General features: G+C 38.8%; 1 protein-coding gene across 1 annotated transcript in view; it reads left to right on the forward strand.

The window, feature by feature from the left end:
* The first annotated feature begins 22 nt into the window (after window positions 1–22).
* KNTC1 (kinetochore associated 1) overlaps window positions 23–20,928 on the forward strand; it is a 70,792-nt gene continuing 49,886 nt past the window's right edge. Inside the window, exons 1-16 of the mRNA XM_082355795.1 lie at window positions 23–274; window positions 2,416–2,586; window positions 7,021–7,141; window positions 8,873–8,988; window positions 9,865–9,943; window positions 10,531–10,608; window positions 11,503–11,537; window positions 11,784–11,894; window positions 12,708–12,801; window positions 13,155–13,207; window positions 13,421–13,536; window positions 13,887–13,941; window positions 14,472–14,570; window positions 16,338–16,381; window positions 16,477–16,542; window positions 16,951–17,026. Coding sequence (XP_082211921.1) covers window positions 2,458–2,586; window positions 7,021–7,141; window positions 8,873–8,988; window positions 9,865–9,943; window positions 10,531–10,608; window positions 11,503–11,537; window positions 11,784–11,894; window positions 12,708–12,801; window positions 13,155–13,207; window positions 13,421–13,536; window positions 13,887–13,941; window positions 14,472–14,570; window positions 16,338–16,381; window positions 16,477–16,542; window positions 16,951–17,026 — 1,272 coding nt within the window. The 5' untranslated portion in view covers window positions 23–274; window positions 2,416–2,457. The remainder of the gene's footprint in view (window positions 275–2,415; window positions 2,587–7,020; window positions 7,142–8,872; window positions 8,989–9,864; window positions 9,944–10,530; window positions 10,609–11,502; window positions 11,538–11,783; window positions 11,895–12,707; window positions 12,802–13,154; window positions 13,208–13,420; window positions 13,537–13,886; window positions 13,942–14,471; window positions 14,571–16,337; window positions 16,382–16,476; window positions 16,543–16,950; window positions 17,027–20,928) is intronic.

A 20,928-nucleotide genomic window follows, 5' to 3' on the forward strand; every position in this document is an offset into this window, starting at 1 on the left:
TGTGAGGCCGGGGAGTGGGGCGGGGCCTAGAACACACCCTAGAATGCGCAGCCCGGATATCGGAATGGGTGGAATTTAGGGTGGGGCAACTTCCTATTTCGATTCTAAAGCAATCTTGGCCTCCGCTGGCCGCCGTAAAAGGGGTTGGGCTTGGTGTTCTCCCGCCAATTTAAATTTGTGGCATGGACCCTAAAGAGACTGGGAACGTCTGTTGGAGCTCGGAAGGGCGGGGACGATAAACTTGAGTGCTCCTCTTTAGTTTCTTCAATTGCAGGTGAGGAGGGTGAGCCGGGCTGCTGTAGGGAGCTGCGGGTGGATTCAGGTCGAAGTAGCAGAGGCCTCAGCTCAGTTCGATGTGTTTTCCCCTCAAGACGCTCGCGGGAGAGAGGTTGAAGTCGGTTCTTGCTGGCCCCGGTGTCCAGCTGAGAGCATTTACGCGTGGAGGCCTAAATGAAACTGTTTCATTTCGCTTAATTCGTTAATCTGTTCACCCGGCACCCAGAGGAATCTCAAATCGTTAATCACATCATGTCACTGGTCTGCTTAGTATCTTTCCCTCCCTAGCATTGAGGATGAAACCCAATCTTGTAATCAAGGATTCATTGGCTCCACCTGTTCGTTTAGCGCCCGCACTTTTCCATTCTTGCTGTGGCCCGGCAGCCGCCCCAAACTCATTCCACCCTCTGAGCCTTTGATACTCGGCCTGCATCTTTGTCCCCCCGAGCTTTACATAGTCGGCTTCTTTTTTTTTTTTTTTTCGGCTTCTTGATATTCGGGTCTCAGCTCAGATGTCATCTCTTTCCCTTCCCAAACAGGTGTCTCTTATGCGCCCCTTCCCCCCATTCATTTGAGCACTATTTCTAATTGTGCGTTTACTTATTTTTTCGTAGGGAGGCAGTTAATAACTGGCATGAATTTGAGTCTTGTCTAGCTACATCATTAACTCGCTTTAGGTGACCTTGGCCGTTTACTTAGTCCCTGACTCATGTTTCTCAGCTGTAAAATGGATTGTTGTGCAGATTTAATGAATGATGCATTCAAACTGTTTTGCCTACTTAATACCGTCTTTATTTTATTTTTGTCTATCCTTCGTACGAGAATATAAATTTCATAATGACAAAGACCTTTTCTGTCTTCTTCACAGCTGTATTCCCAGCTCCTAGAACAGTGACTGTCACATAGTAGGCATTCAATAAACATTTGTCAAATGAGTGAGTGTGACAGACCTGGGAGGCTGATGATATTTCTCTATTTTTACAGATGTGGGACTCTGAGACCCATAAAAGTATTTACTCCAACCTGTCTTAATCTCCTCCCAACTCCCACCCAAACACAGCCACTAAAATCGTGTATTCTAGCATACTTTGTTTTTGTGCCCTTGCTTACACTCCTAGTAAGAACTCTTTTCCTATATTTAAAAAGCTCCTGTGACCTTAAATTTCTAACCCAAGTGTTACTTGCTTCCACGAATAACAATAGTGAATTAGATAACCCTTAAATTGAGTGCTTGCCATGAACGAAACATTGTTTTGTGAATGTTTGAAACTCATAGTGACCTTTCCAGCTACATACAACTGTATTTCTATTTTATAGACGAGAATTGAGGAACAGAAAGGTTAAGTTACTTGCTTAAGGACAGCAGCTTAGTAAATGTGAAAGAACACCAAGTCAAAAATCATTTCTTCCCTGTACTGTACCTTCCAAAGATTTAAAAACATATTTCTGCGAGCACTTACCAAAGCAACTGTAATTATTTGGTTATTGTTCCCCACTAGTTTTGGTCCAAGGATTGTTTTTCATTTTAGTATTCTATGCCCACCCACATCCAATGAAATGAGTTATATAAGTCCTTGCTGATGAGATAGTTAAGTGACTCGAAAGGTTACAAATATACTCTTTGGTCCAGTCAGAAACCTAATGCAGTTTTTTCTTCCTCTCCTTAACATTTTCATTCATTGTATAACAATACTGGAAACATGAATGGACATTTTTTTTTTTTAAGTTCATCTGGAACCTTACCATTCTAAGATATCCCATACAGTCTGACTTCAGAGCCTTCACTATTTATTGCTATATTGGTTAAAGGTTTTTTCCAAATGAAAACTTCTTATAATTTCAACTAGGCACACAAAATACTAGAAGCTCTAGGACAGATTGGTAAGATTGGAATTGTTTCCTTGTGTCCCTAAACCAATAAGTTCTCTAGTGATAATCATAGCTCTAGTTCCATGTATCTTATTGATCCAAAGTGTCTAGTGACCACAGAAATAACACAAAGACAGAGAAGTCTTTACTTATTGATGTGTGTGTGTATATATGTATATTTTGGGGGGAGCGGATAAAGCATTTTCATTTCCCAAGGAACTGGAGTCTATGCAACAATATAATTTGGCCTAATTTTACATGTTGTCACAGGGAACGCAGTGGTTCCTGTCTCAGGAAAACAATCTCAGAAACATGTGGAATGATATTGAGCTGCTAACGAATGATGATACAGGAAGTGGGTACCTAAGTGTTGGTTCAAGAAAAGAACACGGAACTGCTTTATATCAAGTAGATTTACTAGCGAAGATCTCCTCCGAAAAGGTAATGGTTATGACGCTGACTGTTTTCTTTAACAAAATTTTTACTGAGTGTTTAGTAAGACTAGTGGCCACGTGGTAAATGTTTTATAAATGAGTATAGTCCTTTCTCAGGGAATCAAAGTTCAGTATCAGATTACTGGAAATTTCCATCTGAATTCCCCCTGCATCATCTTACGGTCAGTATTCCAAACCTGAATTTTTCATAGCTCCTCTTGACATTTTAGACATACAGATGTATATAAAATGATACAAAGAATATCCACCACCAGCTTAGGAAGTAAAACATTACCAATAGAATTGAAGCAAGCCCCTAGAGCCCGCTCCTGACCCCAGGTGCTTCTCATACTCCAGCCCTGAGTTAAGGACTCTACTGAGATTGAGATTATCCTTTCCATGAATTTCTTTCTATATTTTAACTTTCTTCTTTTAATAACTATTCCACCATTCTCACACCAGGCTTGAAACCTTATTCTCTGCCTTTTATGGAAAGTATTGCTCTTAGTTTTTTATCTTTGATTTGCTTTCTCAGTAATTTGCTTTTGATAAAATTTTGATGATCGTGGTAAACAAAAGTTTCTTTTAGAGAAAGTGCAAATGATCTTCTGTCACAGTATTATAGCCCAGGATTCCTCTACTTCCCATAGTAAGTTAATGTAATGTTTAATTCTCTAATTAAGAAAAAAAAGTGTAAAAGAAAGGAGAAGAGACCAGACAAGATTTTCATTTTCTAGGGCTAGAAAGGCAGGGCCTCCTCTGGAGAACCTTATTCACAAATGGCCTCAAGTGTAGGCTTTTGACTTTTCTTCAAATGAGCATTCAGAGACACTGGCCAATAGGGATTTTTTTAAAAATCATTCTTCATTCAGCTTGTATCCTGTTGTCAGGCTATACTGCTTTGTAGCATTTAAAAGTCACAGAATTTATAAATTTTATGAGTAATACAGATAAATTGTGTTCTTTGGCATTAAACTGTTTATTTGTTAAGGCAAAAGTGTAAAGAATACCATAAGTTCTGTAATGAGAAAGTGGTATTTCTTTATTTTTTTAATGTTACCAGCAGCCTTAAAAGATGGAAGTGACCCAGGCTACTTGATCTCTGAGGGCTCCTGTTGAAAAATAATAGTGTGTATTGAGCTTTGAATTCAGCTAACAACAAAGTTCCATTTGTTATTAGCTTGGGGCATTACTTGTAGCAAATGCTGTGTTCACAACCCGTGGTAGGCCCTTGGTAAGGTAACATTATCTCTTCTTTTTAGGATCTTTCCTTAAAGTTAGGCAGACAGGACACAAGCAATAAAAGATATCTATCTAGATGTGCAAGTCAGTATATGAGAAATACCAAATGAATGGTACAGACAGTAAATGTAGTAGGAATTCAGAGGATGGAGAGCTCACTGTGGGTTGGGACAATTTAAGGAGCATTTCATAAACTAGCACCTGACTTGGGCATTAAGAAAAAAAAGGGAAAATGAAAGCACAGCTTACCAAAATATGTGGAATGCAGCAAAAGTAGTGCTTAGAGGGAAATTGAATGCATATATTAGAAAAAAAGAAAGATCTAAAATCAATAATCTAAGTTTCAAGTTAGGAAACTAGAAAAAGAAGATGGACTTCCCTGGTGGTCCAGTGGTTAAGACTCCATGCTTCCAATTCAGGGGGCACGGGTTTGATCCCTGGTCAGGGAAGTAGATCCAGCATGCCGCAACTAAGACCCAGTGCAGCCAAATACATAAATTAATTAAATATTTTTAAAAAGAAAGAAAGAAATAACAAGAGAGCAAAAATTAATGAAATTGAAATAGGAAATCAATAGAGAAAATCAATGAAGCCAAAAGCTGGTTCTTTGAAAACATGAATAAAATCTATAAGCCACCAGCCAGGATAACTAAGAAAAAAGAGGGAAGACACAAATTACTAATATCAGGAATGAAAGAGGGGGCATCACCACAGATTCTGGGGACATTAAAAGGATAATCAAGGAATATTATGAACATCTCTATGCCCACAGATTTGATAACCTAATGAACTGGACCAAGTCCTTGAAAAACACAATCTGCTAAAACTCACACAAGGAGTAAACAACCTGAAAAGGTGACATACTGTTTGATTCCAACTCTATGACATTCTGGAAAATGAAAAGACAGTGAAAAAAAGATCAGCGGTTGCCAGGGTTTGGGGGTTGGAGGGAAGGTTGACTAGGCAGAGCACAGAGGATTTTCGGGTAGAGAAAATATTCTGTGTGAGACCATAATGCTAGATGTGTGTACCACAGAATGTAAAACACCAAGCGTGAACTGTAATGTAAACCGTGGACTTTGGGTGATTATAATGTGTCAATGTAGGTTCATCAATTGCAACAAATGTATCATCTGGTGAGGAATGTTGACAATGTGGGAGGCTATGCATGTGTGGAACACAGGCTCTGTGGGACATCTCTATAGTTCCCTTTCAATTTTGCTAGGAACATAAAACTGCTCTTAAAAATTAAAGTCTTGCGAACTCCCTGGCGGTCCAGTGGTGAGGACTCCGCACTCTCACTGCCAAGGGCCTGGGTTCAATCCTCGGTTGGGAAATAAAAATCCCACAAACCTTCCGGCACAGCCAAAAAAAGTCTTAAAAAGAAGAGGGGGAAGAGCAGTCCAGGCAGAGAAAACAGCCTGGGTAGACCCCTACTAGGACGTGTAGCACAGTTTCTTCTTTGCGACACTTTGGTGTAACTTTTCACTAGTTGAAGAAGCAAGTTAAGAGTATAAGTGGGATCAGGGTCTTCCCTGGTGGTGCAGTGGTTAAGAATCCTCCTGCCAATGCAGGAGACACGGGTTCGAGCCCAGGTTTGGGAAGATCCCACATGCTGCGGAGCAACTAAGCCCGTGCACCACAACTACTGAGCCTGCGCTCTAGAGCCCGTGAGCCACAACTGCTGAGCCTGCGTGCCACAACTGTGGAAGCCCGCATGCCTAGAGCCCGTGCTCTGCAACAAGAGAAGTCACCTCAATGAGAAGCCCACGCACCACAACAGAGAGTAGCCCCTGCTTGCCACAACTAGCGAAAGCCGGCACACAGCAACAAAGACCCAATGTAGCCAAAAATAAATAAATGCATAAAATAAATTTATTTAAAAAAAAAAAGAGTATAAGAGGGATCAGAATGTAGTTTTCAAAAGTTATACCTGCAGAAGGTGACCATTGAAACAGGTATAAAATGAGCTGATTGGCTTAGTTTGTCAGAGAAGATTAAGAGTAATTAACATTTATCCGAGCATATGCTACAGGCAAGGTTCCCTTCTAATCCCTTTACGTGAATTAATTCACTGAATCTCCATACTAGCCAGCATTGTAGGCATTCTTATTATTATTATTATTCCAGCTTTACCAGAGAGTCAGTTGAGGCATTTGCTTGAGATTACTCAGCTAGTAAGTGACAGCATTCTCAACTACTGAGCTATCCAACTGCTTCAAGATTATGTGTGGAGGGCTTCCCTGGTGGCGCAGTGGTTAAGCACCCACCTGCCAATGCAGGGGACACGGGTTCAAGCCCTGGTCCAGGAAGATCCCACATGTCGTGGAGCAAGTAAGCCTGTGCACCACAACTGCTGAACCTGTGCTCTGGAGCCCGCGAGCCACAACTACTGAGCCCGTGTGCCACAACTACTGAAGCCCATGCACCTAGAGCCCGTGCTTCACAACAAGAGAAGCCACCTCAATGAGAAGCCCATGCACCGCAACAAAGAGTAGCCCCCGCTCGCCACAAGTAGAGAAAGCCCGTGCACAGCAGCAAAGACCCAATGCAACTAAAAATAAATTAATTAATTAATTAAAAAAAAATGATTATGTGTGGGAAGCTCTAATCAACAGAAGCTACAAACAGGAGACTGATATTTGGCTTGCATTGTGTTTTTTAAAATGTTGACTTAGTTGCCAATATTTAAAAATTAGAATGTTTCACATAAAGCTCCAGATTTTCTTGGTAAATTGGAAGCTGTGGCCATGCCAGGATCGCATTTCCACGGGGCATTCATCTGGCTGACTCTGCTCTCTTTAGTTTACGTGGGGCCTCGTGTCCTCCAGTTCACAGTCCCCCTCCCTGCTGTTTCCCAGACCCTGAGACTTATGCCACTATTGGTTCATTCATTTATGTTAATGCCTGCTGGCTTCTCCAGGCGTAAGCTCTGCCCTTAGGAAACAAAGACTTGTACTTTTGAATCCTTTGCCCTGTTCTAGCAACCCTGGACTATTTCCCTGTTCTAGGCTCTGAACGGATTCAAGATATATCATACAAAGAAAAGCTTGACTAATTAGATATATGGGCTAAAGAAAGAAGACCTATCAAGTGAAGTTTTAAACTTGGGTGCTTGCGACTATGGTGATACTATTGATAGGTATTGTTAAACATGTATAAAAATGTTTTATTTTAGTCCTGCTTTTCCCTCCCACAGGCCTCATTAAATCCAAAACTACAAGCATGCAGCTTAAGTGATGGGTTTATTATTGTAGCGGACCAATCAGTGATACTGTTGGACAGTATTTGTAGATTGCTTCAATTGCATCTTATATTTGGTAAGTCTAATGTAATGCAGTAAAGTAAGTTGGAAGTCAACTATATCTTGCTACCAATTTCTACAGCATTGCCTTTTCTTTACTCCATTATTTATAAGACTCGAAATTACACTAATTTCAAGAAATTAATCTTGAGTGCCTTGTGCTGAGTACCAGACAGAACAGGTACTGAGATGATCCCTTCTCTCAATAAGTCTAAGGAAAAACATACATGGAAAGCAACAATTTATTTGCGTGGTTTTTGTGTTAGAATACTGTAGAAAACAGTTGAGCCCAATTATGTTTAAGTTCCTGAATCTTGTACATAATTTCAATACCATCAACGGATATTTGAATACTTTTAGCACTATAAAAAGTTTTTAGAAAGTACTTATGAATTAATTCTTTATTGAGTTAAAGGGCTTTAAGTGTGTATATGCAAGTATGGACTTCAGAGTAAATTAAGGGACAGACAAGTCAGTGATTATGCTGGAAAATAGGTGATAGTATTATGAAATTTTTTCTGAAGTTTTGAGAGAAAGATGGTTATTGAAATGTTTGCGTAAGAACAGCTGAAAATTAATTAATTAATTATTTTTAAAAAGAACTTAGATGAAAAGGAATTAGAAGGTATGCACATAAGAACAAAATCTTGATCACAGTTTGCAGGAGAGAAACCCATATTTTGTGGAATCTTAATGCATCTACCCTGATGGGTCCCCAAGATTCACAGTTTCACCAATGAAAAGTGAGGCTGTGTTTACATATAATACTTTTTTTTAAATAAATTTGTTTGTTTATTTATTTATTTATTTTTGGCTGCGTTGGGTCTTTGTTGCTGTGCGTGGGCTTTCTCTAATTGTGGCGAGCGGGGGCTACTCTTCGTTGCGGTGCACAGGCTTCTCATTGCAGTGGCTTCTCTTGTTGCGGAGCATGGGCTCTAGGCACGTGGGCTTCAGTAGTTGTGGCACGCGGGCTCAGTAGTTGTGGCTCATGGGCTGTAGAGCGCAGGCTCAGTAGTTGTGGTGCATGAGCTTAGTTACTCCGCGGCATGTGGGATCTTCCCAGAGCAGGGATCAAACCCGTTGTCCCCTGCGTTGGCAGGCAGATTCTTAACTACTGTGCCACCAGGGAAGTCCCTACATATAATACTTTTGTATAAAGATATTGCTGCTGAATAATTTTAGTTATAAGCAATTTATATGTTACTGCTTTTGTCTCTTAGTCTTCCCCTCTCGGTCTCCATGTCATTCCCCTTGGCCTTCTTGCTGTGTGCAAGCAATAACTTCCTCACCTCCTTCAAGTCTTTGTTCAAATCTCACCTTATCAAAGGCGGCTCTCCTGAGCACTCCAGTTAATACTGCATGGCTCTCCTGAGTTCTCTTTCCCTGCTCTACTTTTTCTGTTTGCCAGAGAATTTATCACCTTTGTGTATGTCATACAATTTGATTACTATGCTGACTGTTTATCATCTATTTCTGCCTTAGAATTTGAGCTCTATGAAGGTGGGACTCTTGTTATTATTCTCAGATATATGCAAAAGACCTAGAACAATGCTTAGCATACACTAAGTGCTCAGCAAATATTTGTTGACAAAGAGTCAGTAGCATTCGTTTTTACATTAGTCACTACTTTCATGACATATTTAAAAGAAGCTTAAAGAGTTGACTTTTAATAACAAAATTTGCAATATTTTGTGTTGAAAATAAACATTTTCAGAGGAAGCTTGTAACTTTGACTTGAAATTTTCAGATACTGAAGTGGATGTGGTTGGCCTATGTCAAGAAGGAAAGTTTCTTCTGGTTGGGGAGAGAAGTGGCAACTTACATCTTATTCATGTAACATCAAAGCAAACATTACTCACCAATGTAAGACCCTGTTATGTTTTTCATCTTCATTATCTAAATTCTAAATTATCTTTTAGACAGCTAAAGCTCTAGCAAAGCATTACTTGATTTGTGGCCTAAATTAAAAGAATAATGTTTCTTTACATTGAATTTAAGAATCATACCTTAGAAACTGTCTGAAAAAAAAGGACACAACCTAAAAGTTGAGAATTATGTTTTATTGGGCGGACTTTCTGAGAACTTCAGGCCCGGGAGGCAGCCTCTCAGATGCTCTGAAGAGGTGAGGGAGGAGCCAGGATACATAGGAGTTTTGCAAGGTAGACCAGGTAGTCGGAACATCAAAAGATTACTGTTAAAGAAAACCAGGTATATCGGGTTAATAAATTTAGCGTTTTCTATGTATGGAAGATGCAAGAGTCTGGGCTCATTGAAGTTACTCCTTTGATATACACCGTTGCCGTCTAGGGCCAGTATCCTGTGCTTTTCCATCCTGAGTCCCCTCAGGATGCACAGTTGGGGGTTGCTGCAATGGCTGATGACTTGACAGTGGGCAGCCTGTTTATCTCCATCCTGGGCTCCCTCTTGGCTTGATGGTCGCAGCATCCTTTGTTTGCTAATATGGCAGGCAACATTTTTCATCCACAAAACATATGCAATAAATGCAAAATTGAAAAAGTATGGTTTGAAGATAGTATACTTGTCCAAAGCAGTTTTGTATTGAAAATAAACATTTTTGGAGGAAGCTTGTAAATAGTTTTCCATTTGAAAACTAAAATGTTTGGAATATAGGCAGAATTATTGCTAATGATAATTGATATCCCTAGAGTTTAAAGAATATAATCCTTGACTGTAATTTTCTGGGTTTAATCTTATCATTTGAAATTAATTTGCAATTAGGCTTTTGTTCAGAAAGCTAATGATGAAAATCAGTGTACTTACCGGAATCTTGTTATTGAGAAAGATAGTTCAAATGAAGGTAAGTGTTTTTAATTTCTTTTTTAATGTCTTCTTATTAATACCCAGTCAAAAAATCAGATTTATAGTTAATATATTATGTAAATTAATTGGTGCTACCTACACAATGTTAAACTTTCTAGGGATGCAATTAATATTATTTTAAAAAACAAGTTTTTGATTTTAGCTCTTTTCAGAGGCTTAAATGTACTCTTCTTAAGTATAATATCCTAAACTTTTTACAGTTTTGAGAGTTCTATAGATTATCAGGGAGACATAATATTCTTTTAATATGTTCTTATGGGTTTCAGTGTATTTATCGTATTTCTTTTTAACAAATGTTAACTGGACCTTAATTTATTTTGATGTATCTGAGTTTCATTTTTTCTGGCAAATGAAATTTGGTTTATAGAAGTTTCAAAGAAGTTAACATTGTTTTTGCAAATAACTTACCAATTCTTTGTAAATAAGCTTTGTATTGTTACTGTGTTATTTTATTATTAGACTTTAAATGAGCAAATGGACATACTTTTAAGCTAGATCCAGACCCTGGTTTAAATTTTATATCATGTGCCTTTTAAAGAAGCTGGCTTGATTTTATTTTAATAGGTACCTATTATATGCTGCTTCTTACAAACAATGGATTTTTTTGTATTACAAACCTTCAGCTTGTAAAAATTCAACAAGGTAAGTAATGTATTATTTTCTTATTACTGATTTGCTGCAATATTTCTTATTAGTTTTCCAGGTAAATTTTAAAATAGGCTCTTTAAGAATATTTTAGTTTAACTACATTCTATGATATTGGGTGTACTTTAAAGTATTCGTAATATACTTATTCTCCACAGTTAGGGCTACAACAGAATCTGAAGAAATATTTATTTATAGCCTTCAAGGACTTTACAACTTAGTTGGGGAGACAGGAGTTACGCTAGCATAGTAATAAATGCTTTTTGATGGAATGAATGAACCTGGAAACTGAAATGATTTTGTAAGTGTTAACAATACAAGGCAGTAATCTAGAGTGTGTGCTAAGTGAGTGGTGTGGACCATACATCCCTGTGAGCTGGCAGAGATTGAGGAATTGATTCTGGGCATGTATTCAACAAATATTTTTTAAAGATCTACTCTGTGCTAAGAATGTGCCAAGTTCTGGGGATACAACGAGATTTAAGATACAAGGTTCTCTATAGTTTAATGAAGGAGCCACACAAGTGAAACAGCTCTTCCAAAAGGGAGTGCAAAGTGATGAAGACTTCACAGGTAGGACTTCAGAGCTTGAATAGGAGAGTTGGAGCCGGGAGAAGACCATCTTAGTAGGAAGAACCTTTTAAGGGAAGGTGTGGAGAGACACTGTAGGGACCGTAAGGCAGCCTGGCTGGTGCCCCGAGTACGACATGTCATCACAGTTTATTTCATTGGTCAAGGGCAAAACTGAAAAGTCACCAGCACCTTATGAATTTCTGACCAGTGTTCCTCTCCCTAGATCGTATGTAATTTAACCTTGACACAAAAGGGGAGATTCATATGTATTTTATAGGTTATAGTGTAAATTCAGCCTACTTTCTCTTTTTCATGCAGCGATTGAAAAGGTAGACTTCCATACAGCAAAAAAGGTAAGAACACAAAACCACACTGTCTTCTAGAAACTTAGATTTAATGTCAGTTTAGGAAAGTGTTTCTGCATAATTGTCTAATGGTTGATATTTTGGGAATTAACATGATAAAACATTTTAATAATATTCCTATTTTTAAAAATACATTTATAGCTATTGATTTAAACGGATTTTTTTTATCAGTCTTTCCAAGGAATTTGGACTATGGAGCATATATATAACATTCTTATTTTTTAAATCTTGCAGTTACAAGGACAAATCAAGTCCAGTTTTATTTCTACTGAAAATTGTCATACCCTTGGTTGTCTCAATCTTGTGGCTGGTGATTTAGCAAGCGAAATCCCTGTGATAATTGGGGTAATTCTTTTCTTTTTATAAAATTTTGGACTTTTTTTCTGAAATGTTTCTTCATTAAAACATAGTTTTGGTAAAATTACAAATTAATTTGTAGTGTATAACAGAAACAGGGAAATTATAAAATGAAGGTCATAAAATTAACTCAACAAGTAAAACTAAGTCTCTGTGTTGGAAAAAATATTGCATCTTTATTTTCACTAATCTCTACCTGACATTTAGCATGTCTTTCAATTATGAGTGTAGGCAAAAACAACAGCAGCAAACAAAACATCTAATATTATATTCAAGGAGTAGGCAAAAATTCTATATTGAATTATATTATTACAGCATTTACAACATTTTTACTTGCCAAATTTATATAATATGTTAAGAAGCAGTCACTTTTCCCCGTTTTGTGTATCTAGTTCAGTATTTCATCAGGGTTTCAAATAATTTGAAGCGAATATTTATGAATGATTTTCAAATATTAGTAGTTATTTTAATGAAAATACTTCATCAAAGGTTATCTTTATCTTGTAATGCTGGAGGAGGTCTTGAAGCTTACCTGATGTCTCTAGAGTGAGTTGCCTGAATATGCCTCCTCCTTATTAAATGTTCATGTGATAACAGTGTACAGCAGGAGTTCGCTGTTTTTTCCATTCTGTTCTGTTGAAAACAAACTGAGAGAGGAACTAGATGATAAGAGCTAGCTGGGCTTGAATATATAAATATATTTTGAAATTAGTCACATGTACAACTTAGATGTTTCTACTTGGAGGAGAATTCAGATCTAGACCCAAGTTTGTAATTGACATACTATTTTCACTTCTGTAGGGAACTGGTAATTGTGCATTCTCAAAATGGGAACCAGATTCTTCTAGGAAAGGGATGACCGTTAAGAGTGTTATTGATGCAGAGATTATTGAAGGTAACATCAGTTAATGAAACTACTTTTGGTACTTGTGAGTTGTCGTTTTCATGTCAGTACACTAAGTCTGGCATATGAGCCGTTTTACCAAACCTTGGAAACAAGCCAGCTTAGTCTGATGATCGCCCATGTATTTGGTTTCTTAGCGTGTTGCAATTGTTACTCTTCATTTTGGGAGGTTTTACGTTTTAGTGATCCTCCAAAAAAGTAGAGAAACGGGAATAAATGGGAATGGGAACTTCTTTTTTAAGTGTAGTTCTGCCTTTCCATAAGTATGTTAGTTTACTATTTTAAATATGGCTATATGTAACCCAGAAACATAGTCCTTACACACCTTGTTTTCTCTTTTGTAGGTGCAAAGAAGTTCCAGCTGATAGACAATCTACTTTTTGTTCTTGATACCAGTGTATGTTTCTGATACTTCCCCTTAAGTATTTTCACTTGATGTTATGTTTAACAACAGAAATTTTGTCGAACTTAACAAAGACGAGGACTTTAGCCAGGGTAGATTACTATCTTGTGTAATGTGCTTTATTTCAGTTACATATCAAAAGATAGATTCCAAAATGTAAATTTTTAGTCGTTAAGAGGACGTATCAATGAAATGTCTCTTTTGCAGAACGTGCTGAGCTTATGGGATATTTACACCCTAACTCCCATATGGAACTGGCCCTCCCTTCACATAGAAGACTTTCTTCTCACCACAGAAGCAGATTCGCCTTCATCAGTCACGTGGTACATTATGACGCTCATATTGATTTCCCTTCTGTTAGAACCAGGTTTCTTGCCTGGTTCTGTTCAGATCATTTCTTATGTGTTACATTCCAGATAACACTGTGAACAGACTGACAGGGTAAAGACCATTTCATTGTTAGCCAAATTCATTGAGAACAAATAGGCAACACAAAAACCTCCAAGTGAATGTGTTAGAAAGAGTGTGAGTCTGGGCCATAAACATTCAGAAGTCAAGTTCAGTATCTTCTGTGTGAATTAATTTTAACTATTATACAAGGATATCACTTTGACTTAGCTTATGTCTAGCAGTTGGCTTCTTTGATTCACTTAAACTTTCTTTTCTCTTTCAGGCAAGGGATTACAAATCTCAAGTTAGTAGCTCTGACAACTACTACTAATAAGAAGGTATTGGAAAATTTATATCACATTCGTCCATATTATGTGTTAGAAATAGCATTTATATAAAAGTACTAGTCGTTAAGTAGTACTCACAGCATATCAGCTCTTAGTTCACACAGGTACTTGACAGATCAGAAATAACCCTGCAGAGCTCTTTTTTCTCATAAAAAAAAAAAAAAAGGTATAAATCTCAGCTCCACATTTTAATTGGAGCATTTCAGGAATAAAAATGTCTATAAGAAAATGTTTATTATAGTGATACTTATGTAGTTCTGGCACTGAGGAATTATATTTGCCTTAAAAACAAATTGTAGAATGGACTCCAGGTACGTGGATTTTCATTTAACAGATTTAAAAGGTAAGATAGAACATAATTTTCTATGTAACATTTAAATAATACAGTAACAGATTTACTTATTTTTTGCACTTAACTTCGTATCAAGTGTTTTAATCTATGCCCTGGATTGTGAAGTGCTGTCTTGTGCTCATAGGTTTATATTGACCTAAGACATTAATTGCTGTCCTATTTTTCTTAGATGAGAAACCTCATGGTCTATTCATTACCTATGATGGAAATACTATATTCTTTGGAAGTATCTAGTGTTTCTTCTCTGGTCCAAACAGGAATTAGCACAGTAAGTTGATGTGTATTTTGAACTAATATATTTTTTTATAATTGAAAAAAAATAAGAATAACTAAGCTAAGCATGAGTGGAACCTAGTGGAATACATGGATAGATCTCAGGTAAACCATATTTATTGTTATCAGAGGTCCTCAAATATATTTACAGGAGGTCAGTCTTCATTTAAAAAGAAGGAAATTAATCAAATAAAACATCAGTTAATTGCACATTCAATTTTCTTGTCTCTCCACAGGAAATACAGATGATTGTTAATTTGGGGGAGGTTATTGCTTGCTTTTCTTTTTGGCCGCTTTGGGTCTTCGTTTTTGCGCGCGGGCTTTCTCTAGTTGCGGCGAGCGGGGGCTACTCTTCGTTGCTGTGCGCGGGCTTCTCATTGCGGTGGCTTCTCTTGTTGCAGAGCACGGGCTCTAGGCACATGGGCTTCGGTAGTTGCAGCACTCAGGCTCAGTAGTTGCAGCACACAGGCCCTAGAGCGCGCAGGCTTCAGTAGTTGCAGCGTGGGCTCTAGGGCATACGGGCTTCAGTAGTTGTGGCTTGTGGGCTCTAGAGCACAGGCTCAGTAGTTGTGGCACACGGGCTAAGTTGCTCTGCAGATCTTTCCAGACCAGGGATCGACCCCCTGTCCCCTGCATTGGCAGGCGGATTTTTTTTTTTTTTTGAATTTATTTATTTATTTTTGGCTGCGTTGGGTCTTCATTGCTGCGCGTGGGCGTTCTCCAGTTGCGGCGAGTGGGGGCTACTCCTTGCTGCAGTGCGCAGGCTTCTCCTTGCAGTGGCTTCTCTTGTTGCAGAGCTCGGGCTCTAGGCGCATGGGCTTCAGTAGTTGTGGCTCACAGGCTCAGTAGTTGTGGCTCGCGGGCTCTAGAGCGCAGGCTCAGTAGTTGTGGCACACAGGCTTAGTTGCTCCACGGCATGTGGGATCTTCCTGGACCAGGGCTCGAACCCATGTCCCCTGCATTTGTAGGCGGATTCTCAACCACTGCGCCACCAGGGAAGCCCGTTTTATCTCTTTTTATATACACACATTGTATTTTTCCAAACCATTTGGAAATTACTTGCAGACATCATGACCTCTCACTCCTAATTTCAGCGGGTATCTCCTAAGAATAAGGCCCACAAAATTTAACATTAATGCAATACTGTTACGAAATATGCCATGCAAATTCAAATTTTACCAATTGTGCCAATTACTTGAGAACTTTTTTTTGTTCCTGACCCAGGATTCAATCAAACATCACGAATTGAATTTTGTTGTCGTGGTCACATGGTAGTCTACTTTAATCTCTAAAACTTCCCTAGTCTGTTTTTGTCTTTTCGGACATTGACATTTTTCGAGTCCTAGCCGGTTGTTGGTAGAATGTCCCTCTATTTGGATCTGTGTCTCGTCATGATTAGATTCGTGCTAAGATTTTTGGCAAGCATCCTGCATAAGTGATACTGTGTCCTAACTGCATCACATTAAAGGACTCATGTCCACTTGTCCTGTTATTGGTGCTGTTAAATTTGATCACTTGGTTAAAGCAGTTCTGCCAGATTTCTCCATTGTAAAGGTACATTTTCCCCTGTATAATTAGTAAGTAATTTCCTTGGTGTTATTTTGAGACTATGGAACTATCCTTTTCCTCACCAGTTTTTCCCAGTAATTTTAGAATCCATTGATGGATAATTTCTGCCTAAACCAGAAATTATTGTTACTCTAGTAACTATAAAGTGAATTAATTCTATATTTCAATTTTAAACATGTTTTTTCTATTGTAGGATACCATATACCTTCTGGAAGGAATTTGCAAAAATGATCCAAAGTAAGTCCTGTTTTGTTTATCAGATAAGTCGTTAAATAATAGCAAACTTAAAATTGACTTACTGATGACAAATGTCAATATTAAAACTTTTTCAGACTATCTGAAGACACAGTCTCTGTTTTAGTGCTTAGATGTCTTACAGAAGCTTTGCCAGAAAACAGGTAACTTCTTGTGTTTTGTTTTGTTTTTTTTATAATTTATTTTATTTATTTATTTTTGGCTGCACTGGGTTTTTGTTGCTGTGCGCGGGCTTTCTCTAGTTGCGGAGAACGGGGGCTACTCTTCATTGAGGTACGCGGGCTTCTCATTGCGGTGGCTTCTCTTGTTGTGGAGCACGGGCTCTAGAGTGCAGGTTCAGTAGTTGTGGCTCACGGGCTTAGTTGCTCCATGGCATGTGGGATCTTCCTGCACCAGGGCTCGAACCAGTGTCCCCTGCATTGGCAGGAGGATTCTTGACCACTGCACCACCAGGGAAGCCCTCTTGTGTTCTTCTAAGCCTTACTCCTTGATGAAAAGCTTGAATTCCCTGATTAATAAAAATTTTACTGAAATTTCTTTCAATTTATCAGATTGAGTCGGTTACTTCACAAACACAGATTTGCTGAAGCCGAGAGCTTTGCCATTCAGTTTGGACTAGATGTTGAGGTAATTATTCATTTATTCATTCATTCATTGAAAGCATTTCTTCATGTGCTAGAGGCTGTAGAGAGAAATATGTAAAACATAATGGGAGTTTAGTGTGATCAGGCCTATAATTAAGATACGACCAAAGTAGAGTAGGGATTCAAAGGAGATATTGACCGTTAAAGTAGGGTGGGAAGACTTCATGGAGGAGGTGATTTTATGTCAGATCTTGAAGATGTTCCAGATAGTCCTGGGAGAGGAAGGGAATTCTAGGTGTTAAGACACATGAAGAAAGTGAGGGAGGCTTATGGTGCTTCCAGGAACTCCTAGTAATTAGATAGGACTAGGGTGTAGGTTATATGTGCATAGAAGGGAAAGGAGATGATGGAGAAGGAGAGGATCAGAGCCTGGAGGGCTTTGTATGTACTGCAAAGGATTTAGATCTTATTCTGCAGGTGATGGGGAGCTACTGAGATTTTTAAGCTGGAGAATGTCTTGATTAGGTTGTCATTTTGTAAACATGGGAAATTGTTTGGAAAAGGGTAAATCTAGAGGTGCAAAGACCAGTTGAAAAACTGACCCAATGCAGTGAGGTGGAGACACACAGGAGGGAAGGTCTGATGAGAGAGGTGTATAGGAGGTAGAAGCAGTGGGGCTCAGCGATCAAACATAGTGGGGGGTACAAATGTCAGGAGCAGACTAGCAGGGCTCTGGCTCAGCGTACTACAAGTAAGTCCCTTACGTATAAACGAGTTCCATTCCAAGAGCACATTCATAAATCCAGTTTGTTCAGAAGTCCAACAAAGTTAGCTTAAGTACCCAACTAACACAATCGGCTACATAGTACTCTACTGTGATAGGTTTATAATACTTTTCACACAAATGATACATAAAAAACAAACACACACAGGAAATAAAACATTTTTAATCTTACAGTACCATGCCTTGAAAAATACAGTAGTACAGTACAATAGCTGGTGCTTCTTAGCAGTACCGGGTACATCACCGCTGCTTTTACGCTTGCTTCTGGACATCCTGGGCTTGAAATAAAGATACTGTACTACTGTGCTCTATACAGTAGTGTACGGTAAAGTACACAAAAGCACAACCACTTGTAGAGGATGCACGCATGTGACAGTGTACACCAGACACGTGAACTGACTTACGTGATTGGACATGTGAACACACGTTCGCATCTTGGAAAGTTCACAACTTGAAGATTCGTATGTAGGGGACTTACTGTAGTTGGAATGTGATGGCATTACTTAAAATGAGGAATATGTGTGGAAGAACAGGTTAGGGGTAAAATATGAAGGGTTCTGCTTTATAAAAATTGCATGTAAGGGATCTTATAAAATGAGGCTGTCTGATAGGAAATTGGAGAGTGATCTGAGCTGAATCTAGGCATAGGTAACACCAGAGGAATGGCTCAGACCACTCAAGGAGAACGTGTGGAGTAAGAAGAGATCTGAGGATGAGATACAGGGGCACCAGCACACGGGGGATAGAGGAAGAAGGGCTATAAACATATTTGGGAAGAAAACCACACAAATGTACGATTAAAGAAACCAAGGGGGACTTCCCTGGCGGTCCAGTGGTTAGGACTCCTTGCTTTCACTGCAGAGGGCACGGGTTCGATCCCTAGTTGGGGAACTAAGATCCCACAAGGCGTAAGGTGTGGCCAAAAAACAAACAAACAGTTTAGTGGGGAGTGATCAGCAGTTGCAAATACTACCAATAAAATCAGGTATAAAAACTGAAAGTTGTCTGTTGGATTTGGTGATTAGGAATTCATTGATATCCCTTGAAAAGTCCTGGGAAATAATGAAGGATGAAGCCTGATGGTAGTGAAGAACTAACATTTGCTAAGTGGGTGGTGGGTACCCATGGGTTTGTTGTTTTAAAAATGTAGCATTTTATATTATGTAACCACCTAAATGGGAAAAGAATTTGAAAAAGAATAGGTACCTGTATATGTATAACTGAATCACTTTGCTATACACCTGAAGGTAACACAACATTGTTAATCAACTATACTCCAATGTAAAATAAAAAGTTTAAAGAAAGTAGCATTTTAAAACATGCAAAACAATTTTGTATATTGTTTAGAAATGTATAGGAGTAAAGCAGTAAATAAATTAATGGGATAACAAGCACCAAAATCAGAATAATGGAGACTTCTGGTTAAGGGAAGGAGGATGATTTATTTGGAAGAAGTGAAAGTAATATTAAACTATATTAGTAATGGGCTTTATTTTTTTTAAATTTAGGTGATAAGTACATGACTATTTGTTATATTATTACCTTTTTGAACATCTGAAAGTTTCATAATAACTAATTTTTAAAAAGAGCAAATGAAGCAAAAAAATCAAAACCAGTGAAAGATGTTTTTAGGGAGTGGAGACACAGAACTAGAGAAACTGCTCTTTCGTATCATTTTTAGCTTTCGGAACCAGAGAGCCCATGTTAAAGTTGGTATTTTGTTTATAAAAAAGGAACCTGAAATTTTGACTTTGTCTAACACAAGCTGTTTCTAGCTGCTAAAGAACCTTTGATAGACTGGGAGTTCCCTGGTGGCACAGTGGTTAAGAATCTGCCTGCCTCAGGGAGATCAGCTCGGTGCTTTGTGACCACCTAGAGGGGTGGGATAGGGAGGGTGGGAGGGAGACGCAAGAGGGAGGAGATATGGGGATATATGTATACGTATAGCTGATTCACTTTGTTATAAAGCAGAAACTAACACACCATCGTGGAGCAATTATACTCCAATAAAGATGTTTAAAAAATAAATTAAAATAAAATAAAATGGTATGCCTCACTAACCTGAGTTAAACTATATCAATTTAGCAAATCAATTAGCAAATAAGTAGTGAGAACCTTGCTAAGTATAGGGATTGTGGGAACACCCCCCTCTTTCTCTCAGCTTAAAGTCTAGTGGAAGACATCTTCAGTGGCTAATAAAGGTACAAAAATAAAAAAAGAATCTTCCTGCCAATGCAGGGGACACGGGTTCGATCCCTGGTCTGGGAAGATCCCACATGCCGTGGAGCAACAAAGCCTGTGCGCCACACCTACTGAAGCCCACGCGCCTAGAGCCCATGCTCTGCAACAGGAGAAGCCACCACAATGAGAAGCCCTCACACTGCAATGAAGAGTAGCCCCCGTTCGCCGCAACTAGAGAAAGCCTGTGCACAGCAACGAAGACCCAATGCAGCCATAAATAAATTAATTAATTAATAAAATTTAGAAAAAAGAACCTTTGATAAACTTAGAAAAGTAGACGTGAAACATAATTGTGTGGTATTCTTCTAAAAACCAGCTCCATTCACTTTTTTTAATGTATCAGTATTAATTTCCTGTTTTTTAAAAAAATTAATTGTTTCTATTTTTGGCTGCATTGGGTCTTCGTTGCTGCGTGCAGGCTTTCTCTAGTTGCGGTGAGTGGGGGCTACTCTTCGTTGCGGTGCGTGGGCTTCTCATTGCGGTGGCTTCTCTTGTTCCGGAGCACGGGCTCTAGGCGCGCGGGCTTCAATAGTTGTGGCACGCGGGCTCAGTAGTTGTGGCTCATGGGCTGTAGAGCGCAGGCTCAGTAGTTGTGGCGCACGGGCTTCGTTGCTCTGCGGCATGTGGCATCTTCCCCGGCCAGGGATCAAATCCATGTACCCTGCATTGGCAGGCGGATTCTTAACCACTGCGCCACCAGGGAAGCCCTCCATTCACTTCTGAACAGCAAAATTTCAGACACATTACTTACCCTCTCTTGAGCTTCAGTTTTCTTGATTGTAAAATAGGGATCTTAGTATTTACCCCATAGGGTTATGATGAGGTGCAAATGCTTACTTAGGTTTTTATGAGCATTAACTGAGATAATTCACATAAAGCTCTTAGTACACTGCTGGTCACATTTAGTGAGGACTCAGTAG

Source organism: Balaenoptera borealis, assembly GCF_965194805.1.
Source record: "Balaenoptera borealis genome assembly, chromosome: 14".
NCBI classification, from domain to species: domain Eukaryota; kingdom Metazoa; phylum Chordata; class Mammalia; order Artiodactyla; family Balaenopteridae; genus Balaenoptera; species Balaenoptera borealis.